Source organism: Schistosoma haematobium, chromosome 1 (assembly GCF_000699445.3).
Source record: "Schistosoma haematobium chromosome 1, whole genome shotgun sequence".
Taxonomy (NCBI): Eukaryota; Metazoa; Platyhelminthes; class Trematoda; order Strigeidida; family Schistosomatidae; genus Schistosoma; species Schistosoma haematobium.
In genome coordinates this window covers 72,848,805-72,875,691 of record NC_067196.1, presented here as the reverse complement: position 1 = coordinate 72,875,691, position 26,887 = coordinate 72,848,805, and the positions used below count along the sequence as shown (strand labels likewise).

Below are 26,887 nucleotides of genomic sequence, written 5' to 3'. Positions count from 1 at the left end.
CCAGTTATCTGTTCTTCTCCAGAAAGTGCGTTCGACAGATATTGTAGTACTAGCCGGAGACTTGAATGCTCAGGTCGGGCGTCTAGGCACAGAAGAGAGTCGTTTAGGTGGCCGATGGGGACTTGTTGGTCGCAGGTCAGATAACGGGGACCGTCTACTGCAACTATGTACAGACCACAACCTGTTTCTGGCTAGCACTAAATTTCGGCACAGTCATCGCCGATGTGCCACCTGGCGTCCTCCCTCTGCATCTCAAGCCTGGACTCAGATTGATCACATCGCGATCAGCTACCGCTGGCGTGGTTGTGTAAAAGACTGCCGCTCCTTTTGGAGTACCTATCTGGACTCTGACCATGCTTTGGTCTGCGCCAATCTTGCCTTACTTTTCAGTGGACAACGAAGTGACCGCCAGCAAAGGATTGATATTAGCAAGCTGGTTGCAACTTCTGTTGCAAGTGAGTATCGAACCGAGCTAGACTCTAGACTAGCTACCATTCCACTGAAAAGTATAGATGAGCATTGGTTGCAATTGCATGACGCCCTGAAAATGGCGGGTACAGTCAGTTGTAGGTTCGCGAAACGTCCCGCTTTTAAGCACTGGGTTTCTTCTGGTTCCTTACAACTCATTGAAGCCCGTCGGTCTACTCCGGGTGACCGTGAGTTTGACCATAAACGAAGGATGTTACGTAATGAAATTGGGCAAAGCTTGCGTAAGGACCGAGAAGCCTGGTGGTCGAAGCGTGCTAATGAGCTGGAAGCAGCAGCTGCACCTGGTAACTACCGGAAGCTCTTCCAGCTCATCCGAGCCACTGGCAGCAAGAAGTCTGGTGCGAGTGAAACAATCTGCGAGGATGATGGGATGCCAATCACTAACATCCATCGACGTCATGGACGATGGGCAGGATTTTTCGAAGGGCAGTTCAACTGGCCTGCTGCTCCGGCAACATCGGTCAGACTGTCCTGCCCTCCATGGCCGGTGACGACTGACCCACCAAATGAGGCAGAAGTCCGCAAGGAACTCCAACTCTTGAAGCGTTACAAATCACCTGGCCCAGATGAATTACCTCCGGCTCTTTTTAAAGATGGTGGTGACTTTTTGACTAAGGAATTGACGACGTTGTTTACGAAGGTTTGGGAGCTAGAGAGTGTACCAACGTCATGGAATGAGTCGATAGTTGTCCCTATCTTTAAAAAGGGTTCACGTCGTTCCTGCAACAACTATCGGGGATAAGTCTACTCCCGATTGCGTCCAAGCTATTGGCTTCCGTCATACTTCGTAGGTTGTTCAAAACTCGAGAAAGATTGACTCGCGAGGAGCAGGCTGGGTTTCGTTCTGGTCGAGGATGTATTGATCATATCTTCACCCTCCGCCAAATGTTAGAACATCGCCATTCTTATCAAAGGCCAACGATCGTAGTGTTTCTTGACATCAGGGCTGCCTTCGATTCGTTGGATAGGACTGTTCTCTGGGATTGTCTATTGAAGAAGGGTGTGCCTGAGAAGTTTATTAACATCCTAAAAGCCCTATATACAAACACCTCAGGCAGAGTGAGGGCATACAACCACCTCTCTCCATTGTTTCATTCAAACAGTGGGGTTAGGCAGGGTTGCCCAATCTCACCATTCCTCTTCAACTTTGCCATCGATGACATTCTGGAAACAGCTCTGATGAATGTAAGTAATGGTGGTGTAGATCTGTTGCCTGGAGAAAGACTTCTCGACCTTGAGTATGCGGACGATATTGTCTTACTGTGCGATAATGCCCAAGGCATGCAATCCGCACTTAATCAGTTGGCAATCAGTGTCCGTAGGTATGGTATGTGCTTTGCACCTTCGAAGTGCAAAGTACTTCTACAAGACTGGCAGGATTCCAATCCTGTACTCACCCTGGATGGTGAGCAGATAGACGTAGTCGAGAAGTTCGTGTATCTGGGTAGCTGCATAAGTGCTGGTGGGGGTGTGAGTGATGAGATCAACGCACGTATAGTGAAAGCCAGAGCGGCTTATGCCAATCTGGGCCATCTTTGGCGCCTTCGTGATGTTAGTCTGGCTGTAAAAGGTCGGATCTACAACGCGTCGGTGAGAGCAGTTCTGCTCTATGCTTGTGAAACCTGGTCTCTCCGAGTTGAGGACGTTAGACGACTTTCTGTGTTCGATCATCGTTGTCTCCGAAGGATTGCTGACATTCAGTGGCAACACCATGTCAGTAATGCAGAGGTTCGGCATCGTGTGTTCGGGCACAGAGATGATAATTCAATTGGTGTCACCATCTTGAAACACCGACTTCGGTGGCTTGGACATGTTCTCCGAATGTCATCCCAGAGAATTCCACGTCGTGCATTATTTGCCGACTCTGGGACTGATTGGAAGAAGCGGAGAGGTGGTCAGTGCATGACATGGTGTCGTGGCATGAAAGAAAGCTGCAAAGGACTGGCTTGTGTCGGTCCTTCACGACTCCCTGGTTGGGGTCCGAGAGATGGTGCTACACAGTGGCTAGAGACGTTATCAGATATGGCTCAGAATAGAAGCCAGTGGCGATCCTGCTGTAACCTTCTTTTACTTTCTTCATAAAAAGTGGTTGTGTCTCCCTTACCTGAAAGATTTCTTCCGATTGTACCTTTGCGTTCCCTGATTACTAGCACATTACCTTACACCAATCTCTTCGTTATTGTTCTCTCTTTTTTTTGTGCTCCTTAGCTTTTTTTTTCTTTCTTTGTATTCCTCTTCGAATATTCATTGTTCTGTGTGGCGCATAGATATTGGCGCTCTCTTGTACCAATATTCATGTGTCCAAATAAATAAATAAAGTTATCCTCCGGACCCTAGCTAGACAGTTTGGGCCTACCAACACGGTTCAGACCAAAAGTCGATGGCTCTGTAGACTGACATACCTAGCTTGCTTCCAACAGACCCTTACATAAATCAACATTACTCTGTGATGTTGGTAATGACTTGATATACCTGATGAATACCCTAACCATCTCTTATTAAACAATTAACCATATCTACCTAGTATTCTATTTTTAGCTTCAACACGGCTGGCTCTATTGATCCACCAGAAATCCTAACATTGCTTGACGACATCTATGACTAACCTACAGTAAAGTGTGAATATTTCTATTATTCAAAATCTATTCAACAGTCAAAAGGATTGGGTCGATGAGCGATATACTCGCCCTATAATAGACAGATATCTCGTCTACGTAAATGTATTTCAATTTTGTTTTCTTTACACTATAAAAGCTGGCGGGTATAGGAACTGAGATATGTCATTTAAAAGAGAATAAAATCATCAAGTATAAAAGGAAATTAGAAGAAAATAAAAATTTGAACGAAAATATTAGTTAAGAAAGTCCCTACTTCATTGCTGTGCTTCACTTAATATTAACATGAGAAGAAAAGCTAACGGTAAGATACTTAGTGTACCTGATGTATGGTCTTTCCATCGACACCCTGGTAGTTGTAGCACAGGATTAGAAGACTGCTATAATTGGCTACACACAATCAAGCAAGTTCTGCACAACATTAGAAAGCTCATGTTTCGACAATTAAATACTTGGGGCATAAAGAATTGGATAAACTGTATGTGTAAAGTGTTGAAATGAAGTTGTTTTGGTGTACATCGAAAGGTTGATCAGTAGGACTTTTAAAAACATCCTTAGATTTAAATGAGTAACCAGAACAATGCATCCACTCATATAATAAGGTCGATGTAGTAGGGTAATCAAGGGAACTTTTCGATTAGGCATATTCCTAACATGAGAAAGTCATATTGTGATTGAAATACGCGACTTATGTCCTGTGTTTAGAGTTAAATGCTTAATTTAGCTAGTACTTATGTGTTTAAGTGTTCAGAAAAGATAGCTAGTAATTTTAAACAATATGTAAAAGACACAAATACTTAAGATAATAGTATGGTATTAATGTTCAAGTTAAGTAGGTACTCAGTTAAGAAGATATGACAATAAACATTACGATATGATTGGAAACGAAATCAAAGTTCAATATGGAGGATAAAGTGCATTATATGTTAGATACTAAATTATTGACATAAAGGCTTTTTAAGATGGTCGATATTACTCATCTTTATTATCGGTTAGTCTGAAAACAATTTTCCGGGTACATTCAAATAATACATACTCAATGCTAAGCGATAAATGGTAATTTCATGTCGCTAGAGTTAGGAAACAAACATATAATAAGATGCAAATATTAATAGGATATTCGATGTAAAATAAAAGTCGATTTTTGCGGAACTGATTATGAAACTACGAGCGTTGTCCCACGCCATATAAAAAAACACATAAATTAACAAACAACCATCAAAGTTTTTCAATTATAACTTACGAGATTTATTATGTTTTTGAATGATACAAGGTAAATGACAATAATCACAATCTATTATACGATTTGCTTTCATTTGAACTCCATTGATTAGCTTGTTTTGCATCGATGAGGGAGAACAACAGCGATTCAGTTTAATTGATTGGTCCATATGTATAAACATACAAAAGGGACAGTGACCAGACGATTGGGAAACAAACAATTCTGAGATAAATAGCCTTTATAAAAAATTGAAACAATTAGGCCTACAGTTCTCGAATAGGTGTACTATTAAGTTTAGCTATACAAAGTTCACAATGATAATGAAATAGTAAGGGTCTTCCCAGAAATCAATCAACGAGTACTGTTGTAACTTAAATAAACCATAGTCAGGGTTTCCTTCTTCCTCCAATTTCTGGAAGACCATAAAGTGCTAATTCAGCTTCAGATTTCTAGCCTTATTATCTTAGTTTGGTGATTACCGATGGTCTAAAGTGAGAGAGAATCAGATGGAGGTAGTAAAATTGAGTAGAATTGGGTAAGCAGATTGGATGCTATGAACGCTCAGACACTGCTAGTTTTGATGTGTAATAATAAATGAAGCGGGATGGTAGCTTAAATGTGGTCATAGCAAGGCAAAAAACGAGTCTATTGGATTTATAATAGGTAGTCAACGCATGGACTGTAGGCATGACATTGAAAAGCTGTTTGAGCTAGACCACAAAGACACAAAATATTTATTTTCCAGACTGCTGTAACGGACACATCTTCAATCTATTTCTTTTTATCTTAACATCCAGAAATGTTTCTTTTGTAGTTCTTTACTACAACTAATACAATTGCTACTATGTCTACTATTTGTATTATTTATTCATTGTTTTATGCAGTGTAGGAACTTACAATGACAATAATATGATAAGTTTTACGTTTACCTTGGTACTAGCTGCCTATACTATCTAAAAAAAATATCGCTTTATGGAAACTAACAAGTGTGATTTCCAGGTGGTAAGAGAGCTATTTGGTTTGATCGGCCAATGAGGACAAAACAATCAGATCGATCTTAGGCTGTAGATAATGAGTGTCCTCTTAAGTTGTAGTCATAAAAGCTCCCAAATTCCCTGGCACAATCGAGGGTGGGAAAGTCAGCTCTCTCTTGGCCACGTATATGCAGCCACTGTCTTCTCACGGCTGGAGTTTTGTTTACGAAATTGAGAGGGCGGAAAGCGAATGTTCGGCGCCCTAACCGGGTTGGTAGATACGGAGGATGTACCTAGGGGATTTGGAAAACCCTGATTCCAAACCGATGGTGCACATGTGCTCCAGGACTCTGAAGAAACAAATGACGTATGAACCTATTATTAGTCACCGGCTACCATCAGGCTGCATCTCTTAACCTTACTCCACTGACTTATGGACTAGACCTGTAGGTCAAAAGCTCGGGAAGTGACCACTTAGGAAAGCGTTTCTTCGGTTTGAGAGCTCGGATAATATTCCAGTCCTCACATAAATCACTTGATTTGTGCTTAAATAAATAGACGAAGTTATAACAAAATGCGTGAGGCTTTTTGTGCGGTTTACCTCTGAACCTCACAGTGTTACAAAATTCGAAAGTGATGTTGTCATAGCCCATTAGCCTATAACAGTTTCATAGACTTATCGACTATCCACCTTTTTAGCTAGGGCTAGCATTTAAAAATAGCGAACTGTGGAATTCTCTTAGACAATATTCGTAGAGCATGTCTAAGCCATCTAGGCCAGTGTTTTTGAATGGCCATGAAAACTGAACGAAAGTAATCGTACCCGGGCACATATCACTGCAAATTCTCGTTAATTAGATCCACTACTCAGTATGAGCGGTCACTAGGAGATTTAATACGATTGAATATAAGTCACCGAACATTACTTCGAAGGGTAAGTATTGCAAGTACAGGACATGGCTGTTCACGTCACTGAAGAGACAAATTAGGTACAAGTATTCGTACTATGCTTACTTTAACAGTCAAACTGATTTTTGGCTGCTTGATGTTCTTATAATTTTATACAAAAACCGAGGAAATAAGTGATCTATTTACCTACATATATAATTACTCCGTCTCAAAGCTATCAACTCAAAAAAATGACAGTATTGGAAACTTATCTTCGAAATTTTGAAAGCTAATCCACCAGTGCATGCAAGTGAAGTTACTGTGCTTTTAGAGAAACGGAATTGTCGATCCTGGGATCGAAAATTAAGCAACCGATTCCAGGTGATTAAAGACAAAGATCAGATTAATTCGGGAAAAACCTAGTCTTCCTTAGTGAAATACGCTGTTTTAAGGAAATTTTTCGGTTACGGCGAAATTTGAGGACAGATTGACTTATAATAGGGGTTTTGTTGAACAAACTATGCTTATACAACAATCAACCAGAAGGTATTGGTATCAGTATTGGATTCAGTAGTTTTCAGCATAAGTCTTAGATGCTGAATGACTAGTGACCATGTAATTAATCCCCGTAACGACCAAGACTATTTCGGATGCAGGACTACTTACCCTGGAAGCAACGCATCTGTCGGAAGTGCCGCTTTCTTGGTTCAAACTTTAAACTGAGTTGAATTACTAGGCTGTTTGCTTTATATGATTTGCGTCTTAATAGTATATTAAAGTTCTCAGGTTAGTGACAATATATTCAGCTATTTTATTTAATTTTTTTGATCCACAAAGATTCCCAAACAACCAAAAATGTAATTTTTTATCATGAACTAATCCGATACATGTGACCTTTTTCTGCACTTATCACGCCCAATAATAACATTGCTTATTATTCTATATTGATTCATGTTTTTTTCACTTGTTATGTTACTCTTCACTTCTGTTCCTAAATTTGACTAAATATATGTAGCGGCAAATAGATACTGAAAATCAACAGTTCTGTAAGTCTTCGACATTGGATGCTGACCACACTGGTTTTAAGGGATTCACCTGGCCGAAAGCGCTCAGTCATGCATCCGCACCAGATCACGAGTATGAATGCTGTTCTCAAATCTTCCTACAACCGGTAACCAGTTTAGAGTAGTCAATTCTCGATATGTTGATAGTCTATCAAATATATCTTTGAACCTCTTCACTTGTGATTTCACTGTGTTAGCACGTTTGGATTATAGGTGTTACTGGTTAAGGTGGCATCTGAAGATGTCACAAGTATTTTCAGTTTGACAGCGTTTTTACATCTAGCACCTTCATAATCGCTGGCCACTGTTTCAGCAGTGATGTCCTTGATACGCACTGCTTCTGGCCATCGAGTGAAGCAGTCTACGCAGGTTAAAAGATAAGAGTATCCATTTGAATCTGTTAACGGTCCTACCAAATCCAGATGAACATGATCGAATCGAGCACTAGGAGTTTTGAATGGACCTAAGGACATTTGTTGTTTCTAATAACCTTAGATTTCTGGCAGCTTACACAGGACCGTACCCACTCCTTTACGTCTTTATTCATACCAGGCCAGAGGAACTGTTCTGCTATAAGCTTGATGGTTGCACAAACAACTAGGTGAGGAAGTTTGTGCCACGTATTGAAGACGTTGCGTCGATAATGTTTCGACACGATCGACAGATCCCTACTGGTAGATGTGTCGCGTAGTAAAGTTTCCATACCTGTTCCCATCATTTTTAATGGGCAGTTTAAGGTTAGTTGCGGATAACTCGTGCCGAAGATCATTGTCTTTCTCTGAAGCTGGGAGAGCTTAAGAAGGTCGATTCCTTGGAAACTGTTCAAGGAAGTTATACGAGACAAGGCGCCTGCGACTACATTGTTTGGTCCAGAAATGTGTTGGATGTCTGAAGTAAACTGCGAGACGTTTTTGATCTGTGAAAAGAGTGAATTCTCGACGTATAATAGAGTGTCGAAAGTGCCATACAGCACAGGACATGGCTGGAAGTTCTCTGTCATACATTTAATCGTCTCAAAGGGAATGCCATAGGTTGTCATGTGATATTTGCCCATTGCTGTAGCATATTCGTACCAATGATTGACACAGAAACTCCTACAACAATAAAATTCTTGCGAATGGGTTTTTGTAAGCATACGTTTAGATAAGCATACCTTTTACTGTGTGTGACACTCGGTTTCCCAGCCTATCACGTGTAGATTTGCAGTGTATTGATCTATGTCGATTATTGCAGGCCTACCCGAGTTGGACGGGTGTGAAGCAACCCTTTAGCTGTTATTGAAGTCACACCTCACGGTTCATATTTTACATGTATTACCCTTTTATTGCACCCAGGTACGACTGCTATTTAGATGGCCGCACAGTACAAACAACGTTATTACTGAAATAAATTAGTAGAGTGGCTATAAAGAACCGAGTGCGAACACAATCTTGTAAAGAGTTCATGGAGTGAGATCAGGTAATGAGCGTTGGTTATCCCTGATGAGTAAATCTTGATCTTGCCTGTAAATTGGCATATCTCACGTAACTTATTTTCATTGAGGATAAATTATTATTGTTAATATCGGTAAACAGTTTGTTATTCATTGACCTGACGGCCGTATGATTTGGCTAGGAACCAGTGACATTTCACTGACCTTATAATTCAAAGGAGGCTGAAATCTCGGTACCACAAGTCATTTTTTGATCATGTTGCAGAAGTTTTGATTTTTGAAGCATAAATTCACCGAGGGTTAATAGGGAAATCCAGAAGACAGTCTCATAAAGAAAGGAACTTGAGTAATAAATTCTATTTATCATTTTATTTTCAAGCCTCTCTAACTCACCGTCTTTTACAACGGGAATATAGCTTGCTTAGCTCTGTAACTGAATTTATAGAAGCCGCTATCCTTGTAATGACCGACAAACCATAATGTGTCAACGCGCCCTCAGTTGCCGCTCCACAGAATTCACAGTGGAACGAGAGCTTATACTGAATATACTGCAGCACAACGGGTTTGTATCAGGACTCTGACTGCCAGAATAACTCACCCCTCCTCCATCTTTTCAATGAATTTATATATTCGACCCTAATGACCCGTTAGATCTGCTCACCTCCAGTCACAATCAACCGACATCGTCTTCCAATCCGTTTTAACGTATAGTGCATACCTTTAGGTGTGGTCTATGTAGGACCCAATAATTATTTAGATTGAGAATTAAAGCACCGGACCATCGATAAAAACAGAAAAGAGGATATCAGCATTGATAGGCTGAAAGTCTTGTATACACAGGTTAATTCCTAACTTGTCAGACTTCCTACTATGCCACCCATCACCGAGATAGAAATCCCAATGCCACACCTAACAACCGCCAACCAAATGAAGGCTTATTAGTAATGTCTTATTGTGCCGTACTTAGAGTAAAAATCCTACTGGTTGATTGTGGTCGACCAGCCATAAATTTGAGGAGAATATACTATTGAGTAACCTGGATTTTTGTGTCTCTACTAGATGTATGACAGGTGGAATGTGTCAATACACATTCCAGACATTCATTTTTATTTCATGACTTCCGGATACATTGCAGGATATTACAAGATCTTGATCTTCTGTGTCACGTTTTCGGCTTGTGGTGGATCCCAACAAAAGAGCTTATTGAAGATATAACAATACGCAAAGTTACCAGTGTTATGCCAAAAAGAATTAACACTGCAAACCTCATTGTGTCTTTATGAGTAAAGCAAAAGGCAACAAATTACAGTTACAACATAAATGGTATATTAAATAACAAAATGATAACAGTAGTTATGAAACGAATGTTACTTATAAGCTGCTCTCTGAGATAACAACCACAAATGAGTTCACTTGATTAACGAAGGTTTCTCTGCACGTGGTGGCGTTAGTGGAGTAATGAGAAAGATTAAATCCGATAGTATTATTTAATAATGATCCGGGCCAAAACTCCAACGTAGTGTGGGATGACCTAAAAGGATGTTCTGACACTATTATAATCTTCAACTCAAGGCCGTGTCCAATTAAGCAGAAGAACAGACGGTGGAGTAAGCGTTTATTTTTCAACAATCATGGTAATGTGTGTGTATATAACCAAACAATTATACCCATTTCTTCACCACTGATACAGTGTATCGGTAAATAAATAGCCCTGTAAGTTTTCGACATTGGATGCTGACCACATTAGTTTTAATCGGCTCACCTAGCTGAAGGTCATGCCTCCGCACCAGATCACGAGTGGGAATGCCGTGCTCAGCATCCCCTGCAATTACTAGCCAGTCTAGATCAGTCGGTCCTCGATATATCGATAGCCTATCAAATATATCTTGGAACCTCCTTGCTTCTATCTTTCGATTTCACTTGGTGGGTAATATTCATAGTAGGTGTTACTGATTAAAGTGTTGTCGAACTCTAAATATCTGTGGCATCTTCAAGAGAAACGATATATATTGAATAGAAATGTGGTTACATATAGTGTGACAAATAGGAAAAAATGTGGTTTGTCTTTACAAAAATCATTGAATATACATGCCACAATAGGCTTAGCTCAAAACACGGATGCAGTGATATAAAAACCGTCTAGTGAATTTGCTCAGATAGCATGTTTAACTATCGTTCAATAATTCGACAGGATCATATGAAGTATAAACAGCCTATACCATCAAAATCATGCAAACGATCAGGAAACAAAGTGATATTTTGATTACCCTAATTCATATTAGGAAATGTACTGGATTATCTTCTCCATATAAGACAAAAAATCATTCGTAAAAATCTATGAAATGCAAAAAATTCAGTGACAATGAATTCAGCGATCGAAGCCACACATACTTGTGGACAGAATTTCTAAACTCTTCAAGTCTAAAATATTTTGTTTTGATAAATTGTGAGTTAGTTAAGTATTAAGCACGAGAGTATTTATTTTCAAACAATTCTTAAGATCACAATTGTATTATTACTGTTATTATTATTATTGTTATTATTAATAACATTCATAGACCAAAAAGCACGAAACAGTTTTCGCCAGTCAAGTATTTTAGGTATGACTGAACCGAGGTAACAAACAATCAATGAAATTTACACTTCATTTGTGATATACATATGTAAGTAGTTCAATTAATAGAAAACTTTAATTAATCCTAACAACATAATCAATCCAGAAAATGAGAAACTTATTATTGCACATTATTTTCCACATAGCAGTAGAGACCAGTCTTGAAATAATTAGATAAGATCAGTTGTATAAAGAAATATTGTTTCCAGTTTACTTAATTCCACTAATACATAGAATTCTACAAAAAATTATCATTCATTAATTGCAACCCAGTTCATGAATCTATGATAATTAGAAGTATTCGAATTAATGTACTAACTAATTGGTGACACAACACAGCAGAACGGATTGAAGACACAACTTTACTATTCAAGAGTGGTCAGATGCTGGAATTCGCTGCCGAGTGAGCTAGTTCAAGCGACCTCCCAGGAGTCATTTAAGAGGAAAGTTGACATATCCTTAAGGACTAAGGATAGTATCTTACTCCACAACCGTTTGAACCATTTGAACTAGGAATTCCCAAAATATTTCAATTTAAGCCAGGTATAACTAGATGAACACAGACAAACGTATTGTATTTGGAATTCGTAACAAGCGGGTAATCAAGTACAAAGGAATCATCAGTTCGTAAAAATACTACATTGGACGCAGCTTAAATGAGAATCCAAATTTATGTTGTCAACTGTACTTCTTTTCCTTAAGTGTGCCTGTCCGACTGTGTATTAGATGTGGACTGTGTATGATCTAGAATGTTCTCATTAGTATTGGAATTAACAACGGTAGTTGTGACAAACTCACCTGGATCCTTGTAACTTATTCTGTTGTTATGACTAGCTTGCATATGAACCATGGATTTATTGACCTCTTTTAAGAAACCTTTCATAGACTGTAGAAAAGGAAGTCTCGTACGAAGATTTTTTCGTTTAAACTATTTCATCATTGTTTCTTTTGCGTCTGGCAATTCTGCACTGAAGTACTTTATCTACTCTTTTCTTCGGGTCTTTGAATTTTGAATTAGTAATAGAATTGATATTTGTTTTCAGTCTTGAAATTCCTTGTTTGCTCATGAGAATGAGAGGGACTTGCTGTCGTATTTTTTTTCTCACTTCGATTCCGTAGTTAACAAGTTGTCAAACACTCCATTGGGACCTCCTCCAGTGGTCAGTAAAGAAAGCTGTCCCTAAAGCATTCTTAAATTTTCTAGACTTATGATAGATGGTCAACAATCAGTAATGAGGAATTCACAATTTAAGATTGAAGATTTATCGTTTCTAATCAGCAAATTACAACACCCAAGAATAGAAAGTTTATGACCAGTGATACTCGAAATAGAAACTTTGGTAGGTATAATTACAACATCAGAATTTAATGACTTCAACATTCCAGCCGAAATAATGGACTTAATACTGTCAGCGTCAACACTCGACAGATATAATCATTTTTGAATATTAAAGTGAATTATTGGAAGTTGTAAATAAGGATAATATATGACTATTAGAATCACCCAAATTAATGGGATCCGAATTACAAAGTGGTTAGGCCATAATTTATGGACGAACCAATCAGATTTTCAGTAAGAGGTCTTGGATTTTGGCGCGAAATACATCCATCCGTTTGGCTAAATAATGTTTATAGTGTTTGTTAATCACCTTGAAAGACTTCAGTGTATCCATTAGAGGTCCTGTATCAAGATGTCTCGAGATGACACTGTGTATACAAAGCCACGTGTATCTGCCAAAGCAGTTACATTGGTAGAACAAAAAGGAGAGCCTACGTCCAATCCAAAAAACATGTTCGAAAAAGTCTAAGGACAAATAGATCAAAAGCATTCAGCAGTGCCGTCTCGAGACATCTCCGATCTTCTGAAATTTACCGAAGCGATAGCAATCAAGCTTCCGAAACTAGATCTATGTTTCCGAAAAGAAGCAGAAATAAATGTTTCTTTGCCCTGGTAACATTACATCCTTTTTATTGCATCATTCATTATTTAAACTCTTCCTAAGGTTTAAATTACATTATTGTCATTTTCCTTTAAGTTATAACTGACCAATTTCAATTCGTACCTTTCTTTAGTACCATTAATCCGTTTTCAGTTACTTCATTACATAATCATTTAATGTTTGTTAACTCCATGAATTCTAATCACTAGTTTAATGTTCTGGAGTTTTCCCTCTGAAATTTTATTTTTTTTTCTAGTCCGAAATAAACAGTTTTTATAACCTTATTAACTCTTCTGGATTCTTCGATACATTGTGATATGCATATTCATCTCTAGTCACCTTCGTATTTATTAGTATATCAATATTTGTAATAACTTTGATTTGAAATATTATAGATTGTAAGCGGGTGATGAGAATATAACTAAATAAAATGACTATATTGTTCTGCACTAATCTTTGTTTTTACTTTCTTTAATATAATAAAGGGAACTGTATGTTTGAGAAGTATGATTAAATAAGAACTACCTCCAGAAGCTTTACTTAGGCTCTACCTTGTATCATTATGATATATTTGTTTAGAAAGAATTTCAATAATATATGTGCACATACATGAATAGAAAGCAAGTTTCTACTGACGTATATGTTATCTCTAATTATGTGCAACAAAAAATTACCTTTTAATTAATCTGATATTTAACATTATATGTGAAAATTATATTTGATATAATCTCAGAGATTGAAATTCAAATAATTCCAACGTTTCGTTCAGCAAACTTGTCTGGACTTCTTCAGGATAATAGTCAACATCAAAATCATCAAAGAAATATATAGCTTTCTAACAGTCATAACTATACTGTGTTACACCAATCAAATTTGGATGTTGATTTTTGTAAAATAGGATAAAATGAGTCAGTGAACTACAATTCATGTGGAAAAAATTCAACTACATGGAAATAATTAACTGAATAACAAATTGTATGTGTGTGAGTGTGTAGGTTATGATTGTTAAGAAGCTATATATTTCTTTGATGATTTTGATGTTGACTATTACCCTGAAGAAGTCCAGACAAGTTAGCTGAACGAAACGTTGGAATTATTTAAATCCCAGTCGCTGAGATTATATCAAATATAATTTTCACATATAATGACTTCTTTTTACTCGCCGCCCAATTTCTGTCAAACTATTCATTCTAATCTTGATGAATATTCGTATAAACTGATATTTCACAGATTGAAATCATGAGTCAACTGAAGCCAGGCCACCATGGAAAGCCTGGAAGCACTGGACGGCCGTTTCGTCCTAGTATGGGACTCCTCAGCAGTGCGCATCCACGATCCCACACCCCGCGAGATTCGAACCCGCGACTAATCAGCCTCACGCCAAGCGCTTAACCAACTAGACCACTGAGCCGGCTTCCGATGGTGTTAATGTTTAACTTCAACCAATCCATGAAGTTGCGCCACTGTATACCATTGTCTTCAGTGGTCTAGCTTCAATTGACTCATGATTTCAATCTGTGAAATTTCTAAAATCTCCACAAACCCCTTCTCATAAAACTGATATTTAACAGTTTATGTCATTTAAATGAAATTTCGAAAATAACGTTTATAATCAAAACTAACCATCTATTGAAACTAAACATAATCTGTACTGGACTTTCATAGTAATTAGTAGACATTAACCAAACAAACTGATTATTTGGTAGATCTCAAAATCTTGATAAGTGGAAATTTTGATTTCTGCCTTTTTACAACTTGATGTAAATCATTTCTTCAGAGGGTAAATAAATAAATTTATTAAATTTAAACTTGTATCACAAACATCACTGTTTTAAAAAAAATTAATTATTTAACAGATAAATTCAAATAAACGTTATTACATTATTTTGTATATTAAATTATTAATATGGATTCTGGTAACTCCGTCTGGAGTCCCTCCGAGGGCTACTGCCGGTCCCAAGCCCGGATAAACGAGGAGGGTTGGGTAGGGGGTTAGCGACCCCATCCCATAGAAAACTAACTCGCTGAAAAACGCTAATCAGAAAAAATTATTCAAAACTTTTAAACTCTGCTCTGGGAGTCAGAAGGTCTTCATTTAGAAGAACTATGACGCCTCATGATGAAAGCCGAATTCCTTCGGAAGTTACGAGGCCGATGCCCCTTCTGACAACCAGAGCAACCATTTATTTAGGTACATGGAATGTTCGTACAATGTGGGACACCAGGAGAGCCTTCCAAATCACTGCAGAAATGAGGAGATACAACCTGGAGGTGCTAGGGATCAGTGGAGCCACATGGACTTCACCGGATCACATTACGTAGGATCAAATCGACCATATCTGCATCAACAAAAAGTTAAGGAGGACGATGGAGGATGTGAGAACCAAGAGAGGAGCTGATATAGCATCAGATCATCACTTGCTGGTCGCCAAGATGAAAATGAAACTCAAGAAGCACTGGACAATGGGGCGGACAACATCACAAATTTTCAATACGGCCTTTCTTTGGGACACTGACAAACTCAACAAATTCAAGATAGTCCTCAGCAATAAGTTCCAGGCCTTTCATGATCTACTCAATGGAGAAGGAACTACTGTGGAGAGCAACTGGAAGGGGATCAAATAGGCAATCACTTCAACATGTCATGAGGTCCTGGGCCACAAGCAGCACCATCACAAGGAATGGACCAGTGTTGATACATTGGATAAGATTCAAGAAAGGAGGAGCAAGAAAGCAGCAATCAATACCAGCCGAACAAGAGCAGAAAAAGCCAAGGCACAAGCTGAATACACAGAAGTAAACAAACAAGTGAAGAGGAGCATCAGAACCGACAAACGTAAATATGTGGAAGATCTAGCAATGACGGTGGAAAAGGCTGCAAGAGAAGGAAACATGAGAGAACTGTATGACACGACAAAGAAACTCTCTGGAAATCGCCGCAAACCAGAACGACCAGTGAAAAGCAAGGAAGGAGAGGTAATTGTGGTGGTCGGTATTCGACATAATCCTTAAACTTCGTATACAGCTCGTCTTGATAACCGTTCTATATAACGTCCCAACGGTATATTAATCAGAAGGCAGATACGAAGTGTTGATTACGTTTATTGCGAGACCACACACATATATCCAAATGTACAGATGCGTTAAACAAGCATAGAAGAGTTGTGCCGAAAGGCAAGCAAGCGAGCGAGAGCCAGAGCAAGAGCGAGACGAGAGTGTGTGTGTGTGTGTGTTGAATATGAATAACATGGACATATATATACCTAGTGAAATGAATGAGTAATCGAATCAAATAAGCAGTTAGTAGTAAGACTAGCACAGTGAATAAATGCGTAGGCAGTAAGCAATATTCAAGCATACGTATTTCATACAAGCACAAAATAATAAGGGTACAATAAGTTGTTATAGTGCAGATGACTTTGTCCGCTAAATGAGTTAGCAAAAGGGTTTAACTGAGTTAAATGAGGATAAACTCAATTGCACGTGAGTCACTATATAATCACCAATATTGAAGAACAACAAAACAGGTGGGTAGAACACTTCAAAGAACTCTTGAATCGACCAGCTCCACTGAACCCACCCAACATCGAAGCAGCACCCACAGACCTCCCAATCAATGTTGGCCCACCAACAATTGAAGAAATCAGCATGGCCATCAGACAAATCAAGAATGGCAAAGCAGCAGGACCAGACAACATTCCAGCAGAAGCACTAAAAGCAGACGTAGCGGCAACTGTAAAGATACTCCACATTCTCTTCAACAAGATTTGGGATGAGGAACAAGTACCAGCAAACTGGAAAGAAGGACTTCTGATCAAAATTCCGAAGAAAGGCGATCTCAGCAACTGTGATAACTACAGGGGTATCACTCTTCTCTCAATACCGGGAAAAGTCTTCAACAGGGTATTGTTAAACAGGATGAAGGACTCCGTAGACTCCCAACTTCGTGACCAACAGGCAGGATTCCGTAAGGATAGATCGTGTACAAACCAAATCGCAACACTACGGATCATTGTGGAACAATCAATTGAATGGAATTCATCACTCTACATCAACTTCATTGACTACGAAAAGGCATTTGATAGCGTGGACAGAACAACACTATGGAAACTTCTTCGACACTACGGTGTGCCTCAGAAGATAGTCAATATCATACAGAGTTCATATGATGGATTACACTGCAAAATCGTGCATGGAGGACAGTTGACAAAGTCGTTCGAAGTAAAGACCGGTGTCAGGCAAGGTTGCTTACTCTCACCCTTCTTCTTTCTCCTGGTGATCGACTGGATCATGAAGACGTCAACATCTGAAGGGAAACGCGGGATACAATGGACATCTAGGATGCAGTTGGACGATCTAGACTTCGCAGATGATCTGGCCCTTCTATCCCAAACGCAACAACAAATGCAGGAGAAGACGACCAGTGTGGCAGCAGCCTCAGCAGCAGTAGGTCTCAATATACACAAAGGGAAAAGCAAGGTTCTCCGATACAACACAGAACGCACCAATCCAATCACAATTGACGGAGAAGATTTGGAAGATGTAAAAACCTTTACATATTTGGGCGGCATCATTGATGAACAGGGTGGATCTGATGCAGATGTGAAGGCGCGGATCGGTAAAGCAAGAGCAGCATATTTACAACTGAGGAACATCTGGAACTCAAAGCAACTGTCAACCAACATAAAGGTCAGGATTTTCAATACAAATGTCAAAACAGTTCTACTGTATGGGGCAGAAACCTGGAGAACTACAAAAGCCATCATCCAGAAAATACAGGTGTTTATTAACAGTTGTCTACGCAAAATACTTCGGATCCGTTGGCCGGACACTATTAGCAACAACGTACTGTGGGAGAGAACGAACCAGATCCCAGTGGAGGAAGAAATCAGGAAGAAGAGCTGGAAGTGGATAGGACACACATTGAGGAAAGCACCCAACTGCGTCACAAGACAAGCCCTCACATGGAATCCTGAAGGCCAAATGAAAAGAGGAAGACGAAAGAACACATTACGCTGGTAAATGGAAATAGACATGAGAGAAATGAACAAGAACTGGATGGAACTAGAAAAGAAGGCCCAGGACAGAGTGGGTTGGAGAATGCTGGTCGGCGACCTATGCTCCATTGGGAGTAACAGGCGTAAGTAGGTAAGTATGGATTCTGGTAGTTTTGTCACCTCATATCATGGGACGACATGGACTGATTGGGTGAAGGGAACGAGAACGGTGAGATATTTGCAAATTTATGTGCATTCAACAAAATGGTTATCGGTGGTACAATATTCCCATACATACATTCACAAAGCTACATGGGTCCAACAAGATCAAACTACACAGAATCAGATCGATCATATTTGTATCACTAAAAAACTCACAAGGTAAATGAAAGATGTGAGAACCAGGATAGCAGCTGACAAAGCTTCAGATAACCACCTAGTTGTGGCCAAGATGAAACTGAAGGTAATGAAACACTGGAAATCTGGGGAAACAGCATCACGTAGGTTTAATACAACCTTCCTACGAGATGCTAACAAACTCAACGAATTCAAGATAAATCTCAACAACAGGTTTCAAGCCTCACCAGATCTACTGAAAGAAGAAGAAACTATGATGGAGGACAGATGGAAAGGTATCAAAGAAGCATTAACTTCAACGTGTCAGGAGGTGCCGGGTCTCAAGAAAAATCACCATAGAGAAAGGATCTCTATGGAAACCCTACACAAAATTCAAGAAAGGACGAACAAGAAGACAGCAATTAACAACAGCCGAACACAAGCAGAGAAAGTCAAGGCGCAAGCTGAATACGTAGATACAAACTAGCAAGTGAAGAAGAGCATTATAGCCGACAAGCAGAAATACGTGGAAGGACTAGTGACGACAGCGGTAAAAGCTGCAAGAGAAGAAAATATGAAACAACTATGGTATAACCAAGATGCTAGTAGGGAAATATAATAAACCAGAGACACCGGTCAAAGACAAACAAGGCAAGACAATCACCACGATTGAAGGACAGAGGAACAGATAGGTAGAGCACATCGAGGAACTATTGAAAAGATCAACTTCATTGAATCGATCGGATATCGAAGCAGCACACACAGACCTTCCTATTGATGTCACTCCGCCGACAATGGAAGAAATCAAGATGGTTGTCAAACAAGTCAACAGTGGGGAAGCATCAGGACCTGCCAACATACCAGGTGGAACACTGAAGTCATACATAGAAGTGACTGCAAACACAATTCACACTCTATTCAGGAATATTTTTGAGGGAGAACAAGTGCCAACAGACAGACTGGAAAGACGAGTAGCTCACCAAGATGCCAGAGAAAGGAGATCTGAGCAACTTTGAGAACTGCACAGCCACCACACTACTTCAAGTACCAGGAAACGTTTTCAAAAAAGTGTTGCTGCAGCAGATGAAAAATTCAGTGGACATATAACTTCGAGATAAACAAATTGGATTTCGTAACAATTGGTCTTGCACAGACAAAGTCACGACAATACGGATAATTGATGGACAATCAACTGAATGGAATTCGTCTCTATACATGAATTTCCTTGACTATGAGGTGTTTGACAGTGTAAATAGGCAAACCCTATGGAATTTTGTCCAACAATACGGTATACATAAGAAGGTTGTCAACATTATGTGGAACTCATTCGACGGACTACAGTACGAAGTCGTGCATGGAGGAGAGCTGACAGATCCATTCCAAGTAAGGACCGGAGTCAGACAAGGCTGTTTACTCTCACCCTTCCCCTTTCTCCTGGTGGTCGACTGGATTATGAAAACCTCGACATCTGAGGGGAAGCACGAAATAAAGTGGACAGCTTGGGATCAACTAGACGATTTGGAATTTAAAGATGACCTAGCTCTAATATCCCATACACAACAACAAATTCAGATGAAGATAACTAGAGTAGCAGCAGCCACTAAATCAATGGGCGTCAACATACACAACTTAAAAGCAAGATCCTCAAATACAACACGGAGAACACCAACCCAATCATACTTGATAGAGAAACTCTGGAAGATGCGAAAACTTTCACGTATCTGCATAGACACCATCGATAAACAACGAGGATCGGGTGTAGACGTAAAGGTGAGGATGGGCAAAGAAAGGACAGTATTCATATAGTTGAACAAAATATGAAACTCAAAACAACTATCTGTCAACCAATATCAAAGTCACAATCTTCAATACGAACGTCAAAACAGTCAGTTCTACTGTATGGTGCCGAAATTCGGAGAACTACCACAAGCCCCATCAACAAGGTAGACGTATTTATAAATAATTGTCTACTCAAAATACGCAATGTCCGTCAACCGGATACCATGAGAAACAGCCTACTGTGGGAGAGAACAAACCAGCTTCCAAATGAAGAGGAAATTAGAAAAAGAAGTTGAAGGTGGATAGGACATACATTACATAAATCATCAAGATGCATCAAGAGGCGAACGCTCACCTGGTATCTTGAAGGGAAATGGAAAAGAGGAAGGTTGAAGAACTTACTGCGTCGAGAATTGGAAGCAGGCATCAAAGGGACGAATAGCAACTGAGAAAGATTTTCCAGGACATAGTTGGATGGAGAATGCTGGTTGGTGGCTTATGCTTCCCACGAAGGGTAACAGGCCTAAATAAGTATGTAAGTATATTAAATGCTGCAGTCAGGATATTTCTTGTAGATTGATTCTAGGACTATTGTGACGGTGGAGATTTGTAGCTCAGGTGGACGATTTTGATGGAGTTTTGTTCTCTGAGGTAGACTTCTACCTGAAGTTTGTGCCGACATTGTCATTCAGAAGAAAGATAAAAGTTTCACTACCAAACTATCCAGCTCAGAGAACAAAATTTCATCATAATCAGAGTATAAATGTAAGTTCTATATGATGACTTTAAATAACATTTTTACGATTGAAATTACAAAATATATAAAAAAACCCAGTTTTTTTAATTCACCATATCTATCCATGAAGTTTATCTAAAAGTAGTAATTAAAAGAATTGAAATTAACATAAAAGTTAACAGATTTGAAAGCTGAGACAATATGAATAAAGTCAATGAAACTTCAACAGAAATCAATTGTGAATAATTTGTAGTGAGATTTGTAAGATATAACAAAGAAATTAATACGTAAAATTAAATTATACCAAAGAAAATAATCGTCTTTATTAATTAAACATAATCCATTAGATCCCTCAATTGTACTCATGATAGACTAACCATAAATTATATGTATATATATAAACATTCTATGAAGAATCAATATGCTTTATAAAGAAACTCAATGTGTAATCTGTCTCTTATTTTCTTTGCATTCGCACTTTGTGGTGGACCAGACGATATATAAACGCAAAAAGTATCAACAAAGTTAATAAAAATCAGTAGTAATATTAATATATACCAGTTAAATGTTACAAATACAATAAAAATGGGACTTTACTTAAGTTCACCCAAAATGATGCGTGTTCAGCTTTAGTCTGGTACGATAAATCCACAATTATAGATGCTTGGTATTTCCAAACGTATCGATGAAATCCCCAGTGGTGTAATCCAAAGTAAAGTATGGTGTATTCGCTCTCACAGTCTATGAATGTAAATAATATTTGTTTTAGATCTCAGTTAACTCAATCACGAATGAAAATAGAACGAGGAATGTGTGAGAAACAGTGTATTTGTTAGCCAGCAACGGTATGTCACGCTATGTTAGTATCACAACGGAAAAAGTGTTCAAGGTCATTTACTAAAACAACAGGTACAATCATTTAATGATAAATGTACATGTAGTGAGAAATTGACAAAATAAATACCAATAATATTAAAAACTATTTACAAAATAAGCTTGTCAGACCTATCTCCACAACTTTCATATTATGCTATACTTTAATTTTATACTTAATTTGCAGAGTTATTTGAGACCTATTTATTGAACCTGATATTATCCATGTTTCATTCATGGACTTTATTTAAAGCAACGAACTACATAGTCGATCTATTTGTGCATTTACTTCCATAATTCAGTCCCTTGTATTTTTTTTTCAACTTGTAACCGTTTTTCTACCAACTTCTAAGGGATAATAATCCTAATAAAGATTTTGTATGACTTCATTTTGAGAATATTTATACCCACTTATTTTAAGTACCATGTTAAATATTTCATAACTTCCTACTTTTATTATTATCTGTGTCTTATTGAACTCAACTTCATTGATTATTTATACTGATTACAACTCTAGGTCATTTGCTGTTGATGAGAAGTCCTGAAATATAATGTTTTTCTGTACTAAATCGTCGTGTTTATTGATGTTTTCATCTATGTGTAAAGAAAGAATGATGAAAATATGATGCACGTTCAATGGAATTTCAGTAAATACTTTGAAAGTTAAGTTTGTGTCTATATGGTAACTAAATGTTTCGAAACAGAGATTTTTAATTGCTCTCTTTTCTTCTTTGATTTCATTCCTAACTGTAAAAATTATTTATTGATGTAGAACCTTGATGAGAAACTATTTCTTATCTTATATTTTATCTTATATGTCTTGATGGGAATATTTAATATACATTGAGATATATTAATAACAGTTAATATTTATACTACAGTTAATTCTTCTAATACTATACTCGTTAATTTCGATGTTGAAAATGTGTTAGCTTGACTTACACAATAACTAGGGCTTAAAAATCCTAAATAAATGTTTCATCTAATTAATAAGAACTTTCGTCTAAATTTGAACGAATAGTTTCACAGTATTTGGGCGCCGAGTTAGTGTGAGACATTAAAGAGGAAGAAGTTATTTGTAAAATCTCAGCGAAAGAATTTGAAGTCAATCCAACGTTTCACCTGGCAATCTGGTCCAAGGTTTTTCATCTAATTTACCCTAAACTATTCAACATTACAGTTTCGGTTTATTTTGTTATCAAGATAAAAGTGTTAATAAATCAATTATGATTATACAGTGTAATGAATAACAATTTTTAATTTTCTATTCATAAAAGTTAAAAAATTCTAAAAATATCGTTGTGATATTTAGACCGGTTAATTACCACATGACTTATTCACCAATCGGAATGCGACTTATACAATCTTAGTACTGTGCTAAACCAATGACCTTCGACCGGTATGAGCAGCCTAGAGTCCCTTCTTGGTCCTTTTTCCTGCCTAACTCTACCAGTTGAGTCCAAAACACCAATATCAGCTTTCATTATACGAATCATATATTTCAAACATACCTGATTTATATACAACCTAAACGGACCACACTACATTATAAAATAGGAAATAAAATTTGTACAAGATCAAGCCAAAAAGTGTCTATGAACGTGGGAGATTGTAATTAATAAACTGGACATAACAGTAGATCGTATAATAATAGTCTATAGGTCGGAATAAAGCTTATAATATATAGATATACACAATTTAGGTACTGAATAGTTATACAATAAGATTAATATTAGTCCATTAATAATTCTCAGAAGCTACCCGTATTTTAATCTTAACTAAGATATAACAAATATGCATATGAAGGAATTAATCACTGTTATCCAAACATTTCTCTGAAATTCGTGTTTAAATAAACGGTGGTTAAGTTGAAAATGATACCACTTTAAATTTAGTTGTAGATCACCAAGGTATATAATCTATGTCAAATGATTGGAAGCTTACTCGAGTTAGACGGGAATGATGTGACGAACCAGCTAACTTCGAAATCACACTTTACGGTCAACATCTAACGTGGATTACCCCTTCGACGCATAAAAGTATTATAACTGCTTTGAAGACCGTATAACATTAAGGAAGTCATTAAGGAAATATACTAGTAAGAATGAGTACAGAGAAGATAACAAGACCACCACTGCATGCGCCAGTCCTTGGCATACGATTAACTGATGCGCGTTGGTTGTCCGCGACCCTGACAGGGATCGACGATCAGTGACCCAACTGCCGGACGATTTGGCTGGCGCTCAGTGACATTTCACTGACCCTACATAGTCAACCACTTGTGTATGTATATATATGTGTATGTGATATAAATAAGAGGTTAGCTCAATGTAAATAAGCATATAATTTTCAGTTAATAAAATAATTGGATAATTTTCTGTTTTAGGATAGGCAATGATGTAATAGATTGTATTCAATTTGTTACAAGAAATACAGGAATACAGCTCATAATATCGAATTTATGTTTATGGACTAACTTGATATATATCAACATGACGCAATCAAATGTATTCTAAGTCATAAGTAAATAGAATATATGAGTTAAATTCATTCAAGTATTCCCTCCAACCACGAATTCCAAATTGATTTGATTTGATTGGTAAGACAATGTATATATGTACTTATTTATATTCTGTGCACCCATAAAGGATTACTTATAACTTGGAAATAGTAAGTTATTTGTACAGCTTTAATTGACAGTCTGGACAACATCTTCAGTGCCTATTTTATGTAAAAGTGAGCCTTCCAGTTATTCCATAAGTGTTATATCAGTGCATTCTGATGACTTAGTGTATGACAGACTGTTTTCTTAGGTTTTATTGTATTCGTTTGTTCCTGTAATAATGTTAACTGTCTTTGAATATTTGATCCATGTGACCTGGTTTCCTGTATATTTGTGTTTCCAAAGATCCCGTATTTATTCTGTCGACTAAAACGTTCAAAAATAAGATTTTTTTTCTCTTGTGGATTTGACGTCATCAGAAATCTTGATGGCCAACTTATGAGTACTTTCAAGCAGATTTGTTTCCATGGTAACGAAAGCATCATTTGCATAACGTATCCGAATCTTTACCTTGATTACTGATGGAGCTATAATCTTGCGCTTTTGCATCGTAGCTCCTGAAATTAGTCTTGATATGGGAGATCACGTTACAGTTACTTTGTGCAGCCTGTAAATCAGACGGTTAAACAGGTTACATGTTATTAGACACAGGTTTGTGAACATTCTCGCATCTGGACACCATATTTGTGTATGTCTGGTGAGTTGTTCTTTGTTGCTGAACAAAAGAACTGCAATATAATCTTCTATATCAAGACTGATCTCAGGAACTGTGATGCATCATGTGCTTCAGGCCAAATAAATTCAGAGCGTATTGAATCTATTTTAGAAATAATGTATTGTTGAACCATATTTTTTCTATTAGATCATCATCAAGCTTCACTCTTGTATACAGTAATATGTTCATGTGCATATGTGAAAATATTGAGACACTTTAGACAATTTGAGAATTAGCAACCTTCGCATATATAAGAAACCATTAATGTATGAAACTGTTTTAGAACAAGCGATGATCAGTTATCTGTCAGGAAGAATTCAGAAGTAATTATGATTGTAATATATACATTTGAATAAAGGGGTTCACTTGTGTGCTCAGTAGAAAGAAATGATTCACTCCGAGAAATTTGTTTATGAACGGATAAATTCGATATCAAAAGGCAAGCTATGGTCCATTTTTCGAATAATAATAATTTAATTCATCTGATAAAACTCTGTAAACCGTATTAAGATCAGACATGTTTGGTGAAATGAATAAGGATAACTGCCCTCTATGTATGACTTCTTTCCTAGTGTAAATCACACTTAATAGAACTTTAAAAAATCTTACGGGTTTTCATTTTACCAACGACTTACTGTCCAACTAAATAAAATTATAATCCCTACATTCTGTTCAGACAGGTGATGAATAAAACGTCATTAAATCAAACCCAAATAGTGTACGACCGAACACCTGAATTCAAAATTCCAAACAACACCTTTCCTATGTATTCAACTCCGCTCCACTCATCGAATTCAGTTAAATGCAGTGAACTCTGCCAGTACGACATACCAAACATATCACTTAATTTGGCTACTTTATCGCTAGAAGACTATGACAAAACTCCAACAACTGATATCTCAACAATGAGAAATCGATATTCTCGAAAAAGCTTACTTTGCGAATTACCGGTCTCCGATTGTTCACATAGAAGGAATTCGTATGTGGAATGGTGTCACCATGATTTTACTAATGATGATCATTGGCGGATTGTACGCTATTATTTTGTTCAATCTAAACATTTACAAATGAATAGAAAGGCTTATTTAGATGATGGAGTGAATCATTCCACCAGGTTATATCGTATTTATATTGATGAAAACGGCAATAAATATTCATTTTTTTAATCAGTTGTATTATTTTCGAACAATTAATTTGTATAAAATTTGATGGTAGTTTTATTTCAAATATTATTTATCACATAACTAATGTATTTTCGAAATGGCTTTTATGAAATAAACACTCTAAACTTCTTAGTGTTTTTGAAAGTCACTGTAATTTTAATTTTGCATAGACGAAGATCATTTTGTATGACCGTTGCGAAGTTTATGTGAAATGGTACATGTATTTTGTTAAACTGAAATATCATTACAAACTCATCATGTTCTAAGTCAAACAAGATTTATATATCTGAAATGACCTGCTTGAATATCTGGGCTACCTGTTCCTTCCATCTAGATATTTCAACAAGTTATATGTTTCCTTGTTGTTGTAACAGATCATTATGTCAATTGATTGAATAACCTATTCAGGTAGGTTTGTGAAAAGTCTAAAATCCTTCGTTGTAAAAGTTAAAAAATTTACAATCGGAGACATCGTAGTGGTTAGCAA

General features: G+C 37.5%; 2 protein-coding genes across 2 annotated transcripts in view; one reads left to right on the top strand and one right to left on the bottom strand.

Moving 5' to 3' along the window:
• DNTTIP1_1 (Deoxynucleotidyltransferase terminal-interacting protein 1) overlaps window positions 1-6,889 on the bottom strand; it is a 63,725-nt gene extending 56,836 nt beyond the window's left edge. Inside the window, exons 1-2 of the mRNA XM_051209625.1 lie at window positions 6,855-6,889; window positions 4,348-4,562 (exon numbers count right to left, since the gene is read on the bottom strand). Of these exons, the coding sequence (XP_051075082.1) occupies window positions 4,348-4,495 (148 nt within the window). The 5' untranslated portion in view covers window positions 4,496-4,562; window positions 6,855-6,889. The remainder of the gene's footprint in view (window positions 1-4,347; window positions 4,563-6,854) is intronic.
• A 17,556-nt stretch (window positions 6,890-24,445) lies between these two features.
• On the top strand, window positions 24,446-26,515 carry MS3_00002066 (uncharacterized protein). The gene is made up of 3 exons (XM_051209624.1): window positions 24,446-24,558; window positions 24,608-24,695; window positions 25,914-26,515. The coding sequence occupies exon 3, from the start codon at window positions 25,921-25,923 to the stop codon at window positions 26,401-26,403; it is 483 nt and encodes a 160-aa protein (XP_051075081.1). The 5' UTR covers window positions 24,446-24,558; window positions 24,608-24,695; window positions 25,914-25,920; the 3' UTR covers window positions 26,404-26,515.
• The last annotated feature ends 372 nt before the right edge of the window (window positions 26,516-26,887 follow it).

Bases quoted from the DNA above. Each gene is read 5' to 3' on its own strand.
- MS3_00002066 (XM_051209624.1), top strand. From the start codon at position 25,921: ATGAATAAAACGTCATTAAATCAAACCCAAATAGTGTACGACCGAACA.